Source organism: Olea europaea, unplaced genomic scaffold (genome assembly GCF_002742605.1).
Source record: "Olea europaea var. sylvestris unplaced genomic scaffold, O_europaea_v1 scaffold852, whole genome shotgun sequence".
Lineage (NCBI taxonomy): Eukaryota > Viridiplantae > Streptophyta > Magnoliopsida > Lamiales > Oleaceae > Olea > Olea europaea.
Window position 1 is genome coordinate 1,765 of NW_019266968.1, and position 6,933 is coordinate 8,697.

At 35.3% G+C, this 6,933-nt stretch overlaps 1 protein-coding gene across 2 annotated transcripts; it reads left to right on the forward strand.

Moving 5' to 3' along the window:
* Positions 1 to 608: 608 nt before the first annotated feature.
* Positions 609 to 6,297, forward strand: LOC111391867 (probable arabinosyltransferase ARAD1). 2 transcript variants are annotated; one of them, XM_023017144.1, is made up of 5 exons: positions 609 to 1,203; positions 3,793 to 3,915; positions 4,908 to 5,201; positions 5,285 to 5,380; positions 5,742 to 6,297. In XM_023017144.1, exons 1-5 carry the CDS (start codon positions 847 to 849, stop codon positions 6,153 to 6,155), a joined length of 1,284 nt encoding a protein of 427 aa, XP_022872912.1. In that variant the 5' UTR covers positions 609 to 846; the 3' UTR covers positions 6,156 to 6,297. The 2 variants fall into 2 exon arrangements, with proteins under 2 accessions (XP_022872912.1, XP_022872911.1); XM_023017143.1 differs by lacking the exons at positions 3,793 to 3,915; positions 4,908 to 5,201; positions 5,285 to 5,380; positions 5,742 to 6,297 and adding exons at positions 2,319 to 2,612; positions 2,696 to 2,791; positions 3,153 to 3,708 and having other exon boundaries at positions 609 to 1,326.
* Positions 6,298 to 6,933: the final 636 nt, after the last annotated feature.

The window sequence follows — 6,933 nt, forward strand, 5'->3', positions numbered from 1 at the left end:
CCATGAGAAGCTACATTAAAATGATGTTATCGACATGCAAGTGTCATTCTCGATATTTGATTCCCGTTTATAGTTTAAAAGTTCACATGTCAAATCATAATTTCAAACGTTGTTGACATTTCAAACGTTGTTCTCGACATTTGAAATATCTAGAATGACATTTCATTCCGAACATGATATTTCTCTACACTTGAAATGTAATTCTCGATATTTCTGTGTCTATGAGAAAAATAACATTAATTGTGATTTAACATGTGCACCTTTGAAATAATTATGGCAGGTTATGGGTCAAAAATTTATTGGTCAATAAAATTTTAGCAAAAATGTCAATTTTTTGTCCTTGTGTGGAATCATAAATTATTCACAGGGGTATTTCGGTCCAAAAGATTCCAAAATTGACATTTTTGCAAAAATTTGTGAAAATGGACATTTTTTGTAAATGGACATGTGAAAGTGGACATTTCAAGTAATTTCCTTTTAATCTATTTACACTCATTTTTAAATGTCGGTAAACTGTTTAATTATAAATAAATAGAAATCATTATAAACCAATCCCAATGATGATATCTTCAATTTTTTTTTTAAGTAAAATTTCCAACCTTGATTGAATCATTACATGACATTCCCTCTCAATTCTAAGCTTGCACAGTTCCCCATTCCCCAAATCACCGACAAATTGGAAAGCTATATAAATCCAAAGAAAAATATCAATAAATTCCTTTCCTTCAGATCCAATCTTCTAATTCTCACGTACCCAGAAATCCAGTTCAAAATTCACACACAGTGAAATCACAAATTGAAGTCTGAGTAAATTAGCCGTAACAATCTTGTTCTTGATCAAGAACAATGAAGGAAGTGAAGAACAGGTGTCTTACATGTTCAGTATTTTTTGTCCTGTTCTTCTTATTCAGTTTATTCTTTTTCCAAACTATTGACTACAAATCGAGGCTCCTTTTATTCTTCCCCCGTCGGTTCAGCAACAGCACGCTCTGCCACGGCCGATTAAGGCAGCTGAAAATATACATGTACGACCTTCCGCGGCAGTTCAATGTCGGAATGCTCGATCCGAAGCTGCCAGTGACGGCGGAGAGTAATTTGGCATGGATGGGGAGTGGTGGACTCCGGCGGCAGCACAGTGTGGAGTATTGGATGATGGCTTCCTTGTTGTACGAGGGTAATGGTGAAAATGGGTCGACCCGGGAGGCTGTTCGGGTCATGGATCCGGATGATGCTGACTTGTTCTTTGTGCCTTTTTTCTCTTCGCTCAGTTTTAATATTCATGGCCTCAATATGAGTGATCCAAATACTGTTGATCAGAAGTTGCAGGTACACATAGTTTAATTTAAATTTCTTCTTATTATTGGATAATCTGTTTGTTTGTTGTATACATAATTCAAATTAAGATTACTCTTGTGCATTTCTTGAATTAACCATAGAGAATGCTTCGTCATTGGATAACTGAATGTGAAATTGAGTCTCTTTGTGATGGGTTTTGCATTGCTCATGAATTTGCTTCACTGTACTTGTTCTTGAAATCCTGCAAATTTGAATATTTAAAGAACACTGACCATCCGAAATTAATTTTTGAATTTTCTTGTTTCAGATAGAATCCCTTTCAGATTGTCCATATATTCACTAGTAAGCTTAAGTATTGGGCTTGTTATTAGTTAATAAGATGTAACTAGGATGTACTTTTTCTGTATGACTTGTGACTACTTCACGCTAATTTTACAATTGGGGGTGATGCTTTACTGATGTCCTTTCAATTCCTTAATTCATCTTTTCGCTTGTTTACAGTTCAAAACTTAACAAATTTTGCCTTCTGATGGTTAAATCAAAGAGGTGGTAAATGCTACCATGTTATTTATTTTACTTTATTCTGTTTATTTCTTGGATAAGTTTTTAGCACTTTTGGCATATTTTGTCAGGAGTATGGATATGGGAAAATATAGTTCATTTTATTGCCCACTCTTGTTGAGTAACATATGCCCAACATTCACCTTTGTAATCTCCTTGATTACATTATAGCACAAAAACTTCACCCGCAAATAGATTTGGCTCTCACATTGAGGCTGAACCACAATAAACCTATATATTTGCTGTGGGTATTTCTGATTTCATTATGTTTATTGTTGCTCTAGGAGTTAGTGATTTAGGTTTAAATCATTACAAAGTTTTAATTGTTTGCTTACGATGGAACCAATTTATTGCTCTGAATGATGGATGGATGGAATGAACAAATACTAATGTATTTATGGATTCCACCAAAAGTCTTTTTCTCATTCTAAAGAGTTGATCATCAATGCTTCTTATTGCAGCGTGATATGGTCAAAATCTTAAGATCGTCCAATCAGTGGATAAAATCTGGCGGACGAGACCATATAGTCCCCTTGCATCATCCAAATGCTTTCAGACATTATCGTGATAAGGTGAATTCTTCCATATTCATTGTTGCTGATTTCGGTCGCACAATGAACATAGCTAAACTTGCAAAAGATGTCGTCGCCCCTTATGCACACATGGTGGAATCATATTTCAATGATGATGAAGAGGACCCGTACGATACTCGTAAGACACTTCTCTTCTTCCGTGGGAGGACTAAAAGGAAAGAGGTACGCCAATCTAACAGAAAGGATCATATCAGTACTTTTACTTCATGTAATAAAGTATTTTTCTGACATGTTGATGTTTGCAGGAGGGAAAGGTTCGTATGAAACTGCACAAGATGTTAGTTGGAACACCGGATGTCATATACGAGGAGGGCGATGCATCAGAAGAAGGTTTTAAAACTGTAAGTTTCTAGTGATTATCTCTGTTCTGCAAATATAAAATGGATTTTAGGCTGCATTATTTTATTTCAATAATGATATCTACTACGCCATTGCACAGTCTAATCCATATATTCTTCTCAATGCACTAGTGATTTTCACTTTTTATTTGCAGTCTCTGTCACTAACCTCTGCTTTTGCTTTTCTTCACCTTTATTCTCTATATGCTTGCATTTAACATCTGCATTCACTTGGCTTTTTAACTCAGTACTGATATTGTGACGTTGTGAACAAACATTGTGTTTATTTTCAAGAATCTCCTATAATTGTTAAATCAGATTTGCGGATTTGTCTCATACATCTTGCATTTCTTGCTCAAATTAGTCCACTGAAGGAATGCGTTCGTCTAAGTTCTGTCTGCATCCTGCTGGGGATACTCCATCATCTTGTCGTCTGTTTGATGCTATAGTGAGCCACTGCATTCCTGTTATTGTGAGTGACAGAATCGAGCTACCCTTTGAAAATGAACTCGACTACAAGGAGTTCTCAATCTTCTTTTCAGTTAACGAGGCATTGACACCATCCTATATGCTCACTCGGCTCAGGGGGATTACCGAACATGAATGGATGAAAATGTGGAGACAGCTTAAAAGCATTTCTCATCACTTCGAGTTCCAATACCCTCCGAAGAAGGACGATGCAGTCAATATGATTTGGAGACAGTTACGGCACAAACTTCCTGCAATCAAGCTTTCTGTACACAGAAATAGGAGGCTCAAAATACCAGATTGGTGGTGATATTTGTTTAAAAACCTGCATTTGCCACTTGAATATTCATAGTTAAATTTTTGCAAATGCAAGTACATAGATAGCATTCTAGGTACACGGCAGGACACTACTAGACATTATGATAAATAAAATTTTTGCTACTTGCTCTTTACTTCTTTTTAATATTGTCGAGTACAGCCTATCAAATATGCCAAGATAGTTGAAACTAAAAACATGAAAGAATTTGACCCGGGAGGCTGTTCGGGTCATGGATCCGGATGATGCTGACTTGTTCTTTGTGCCTTTTTTCTCTTCGCTCAGTTTTAATATTCATGGCCTCAATATGAGTGATCCAAATACTGTTGATCAGAAGTTGCAGGTACACATAGTTTAATTTAAATTTCTTCTTATTATTGGATAATCTGTTTGTTTGTTGTATACATAATTCAAATTAAGATTACTCTTGTGCATTTCTTGAATTAACCATAGAGAATGCTTCGTCATTGGATAACTGAATGTGAAATTGAGTCTCTTTGTGATGGGTTTTGCATTGCTCATGAATTTGCTTCACTGTACTTGTTCTTGAAATCCTGCAAATTTGAATATTTAAAGAACACTGACCATCCGAAATTAATTTTTGAATTTTCTTGTTTCAGATAGAATCCCTTTCAGATTGTCCATATATTCACTAGTAAGCTTAAGTATTGGGCTTGTTATTAGTTAATAAGATGTAACTAGGATGTACTTTTTCTGTATGACTTGTGACTACTTCACGCTAATTTTACAATTGGGGGTGATGCTTTACTGATGTCCTTTCAACTCCTTAATTCATCTTTTCGCTTGTTTACAGCTCAAAACTTAACAAATTTTGCCTTCTGATGGTTAAATCAAAGAGGTGGTAAATGCTACCATGTTATTTATTTTACTTTATTCTGTTTATTTCTTGGATAAGTTTTTAGCACTTTTGGCATATTTTGTCAGGAGTATGGATATGGGAAAATATAGTTCATTTTATTGCCCACTCTTGTTGAGTAACATATGCCCAACATTCACCTTTGTAATCTCCTTGATTACATTATAGCACAAAAACTTCACCCGCAAATAGATTTGGCTCTCACATTGAGGCTGAACCACAATAAACCTATATATTTGCTGTGGGTATTTCTGATTTCATTATGTTTATTGTTGCTCTAGGAGTTAGTGATTTAGGTTTAAATCATTACAAAGTTTTAATTGTTTGCTTACGATGGAACCAATTTATTGCTCTGAATGATGGATGGATGGAATGAACAAATACTAATGTATTTATGGATTCCACCAAAAGTCTTTTTCTCATTCTAAAGAGTTGATCATCAATGCTTCTTATTGCAGCGTGATATGGTCAAAATCTTAAGATCGTCCAATCAGTGGATAAAATCTGGCGGACGAGACCATATAATCCCCTTGCATCATCCAAATGCTTTCAGACATTATCGTGATAAGGTGAATTCTTCCATATTCATCATTGCTGATTTCGGTCGCACAATGAACATAGCTAAACTTGCAAAAGATGTCGTCGCCCCTTATGCACACATGGTGGAATCATATTTCAATGATGATGAAGAGGACCCGTACGATACTCGTAAGACACTTCTCTTCTTCCGTGGGAGGACTAAAAGGAAAGAGGTACGCCAATCTAACAGAAAGGATCATATCAGTACTTTTACTTCATGTAATAAAGTATTTTTCTGACATGTTGATGTTTGCAGGAGGGAAAGGTTCGTATGAAACTGCACAAGATGTTAGTTGGAACACCGGATGTCATATACGAGGAGGGCGATGCATCAGAAGAAGGTTTTAAAACTGTAAGTTTCTAGTGATTATCTCTGTTCTGCAAATATAAAATGGATTTTAGGCTGCATTATTTTATTTCAATAATGATATCTACTACGCCATTGCACTGTCTAATCCATATATTCTTCTCAATGCACTAGTGATTTTCACTTTTTATTTGCAGTCTCTGTCACTAACCTCTGCTTTTGCTTTTCTTCACCTTTATTCTCTATATGCTTGCATTTAACATCTGCATTCACTTGGCTTTTTAACTCAGTACTGATATTGTGACGTTGTGAACAAACATTGTGTTTATTTTCAAGAATCTCCTATAATTGTTAAATCAGATTTGCGGATTTGTCTCATACATCTTGCATTTCTTGCTCAAATTAGTCCACTGAAGGAATGCGTTCGTCTAAGTTCTGTCTGCATCCTGCTGGGGATACTCCATCATCTTGTCGTCTGTTTGATGCTATAGTGAGCCACTGCATTCCTGTTATTGTGAGTGACAGAATCGAGCTACCCTTTGAAAATGAACTCGACTACAAGGAGTTCTCAATCTTCTTTTCAGTTAACGAGGCATTGACACCATCCTATATGCTCACTCGGCTCAGGGGGATTACCGAACATGAATGGATGAAAATGTGGAGACAGCTTAAAAGCATTTCTCATCACTTCGAGTTCCAATACCCTCCGAAGAAGGACGATGCAGTCAATATGATTTGGAGACAGTTACGGCACAAACTTCCTGCAATCAAGCTTTCTGTACACAGAAATAGGAGGCTCAAAATACCAGATTGGTGGTGATATTTGTTTAAAAACCTGCATTTGCCACTTGAATATTCATAGTTAAATTTTTGCAAATGCAAGTACATAGATAGCATTCTAGGTACACGGCAGGACACTACTAGACATTATGATAAATAAAATTTTTGCTACTTGCTCTTTACTTCTTTTTAATATTGTCGAGTACAGCCTATCAAATATGCCAAGATAGTTGAAACTAAAAACATGAAAGAATTTGTAGTAGTTACACCATGAATACTATGTTCTGTAAAATTCTCCTCGTAGGTTTTATTTTTAAATAAAATGTTTCATTGTGTTTTAAAATTTAAACAGAACTGTTAGTCAATCAAATTGATATACTGCAAATACAAAAGGATTTCATCTTCATTTATTTCCTAGGGGAACTCAATGCTTAAATATTTCAGGATTGTGATGAATTTTCCTGCTGATAATATTGTAAACATTGGAGATTGGATTTTGGAGTCTACCGATGATAGGCTAGTGTGAACCAATGTAATGAAAATCGATACATACATCCCTTGGAAAAGAAGAAGAATTTTGTGTGAAATTGTCGAATCGAGATTAAATTGGTGATAAAGAATTATTAAAAAATAAAAAAGGAAAGGGAGAATTTTAAGGTGGACAGCATTCTTAGGCTCTCTCCAACCCGCACCAAAATTTGAGGTAAGTTTTATATCATTTTTTACCAAATCTTGCACAACACCAAAAATCATCTCTAGCCATTACACAAAAACTTATACCAAATATATTGTGTTTAATCATTTTCTTCTCTTTTTTT

Excerpts from the sequence above, each read along its gene's own strand:
- LOC111391867 (XM_023017144.1), top strand. The coding sequence starts at position 847 with ATGAAGGAAGTGAAGAACAGGTGTCTTACATGTTCAGTATTTTTTGTC. Across the intron at positions 3,916-4,907 it reads CTGTTGATCAGAAGTTGCAG|CGTGATATGGTCAAAATCTT; the intron begins GTACACATAGTT and ends TTCTTATTGCAG. Across the intron at positions 5,381-5,741 it reads CAGAAGAAGGTTTTAAAACT|TCCACTGAAGGAATGCGTTC; the intron begins GTAAGTTTCTAG and ends TGCTCAAATTAG.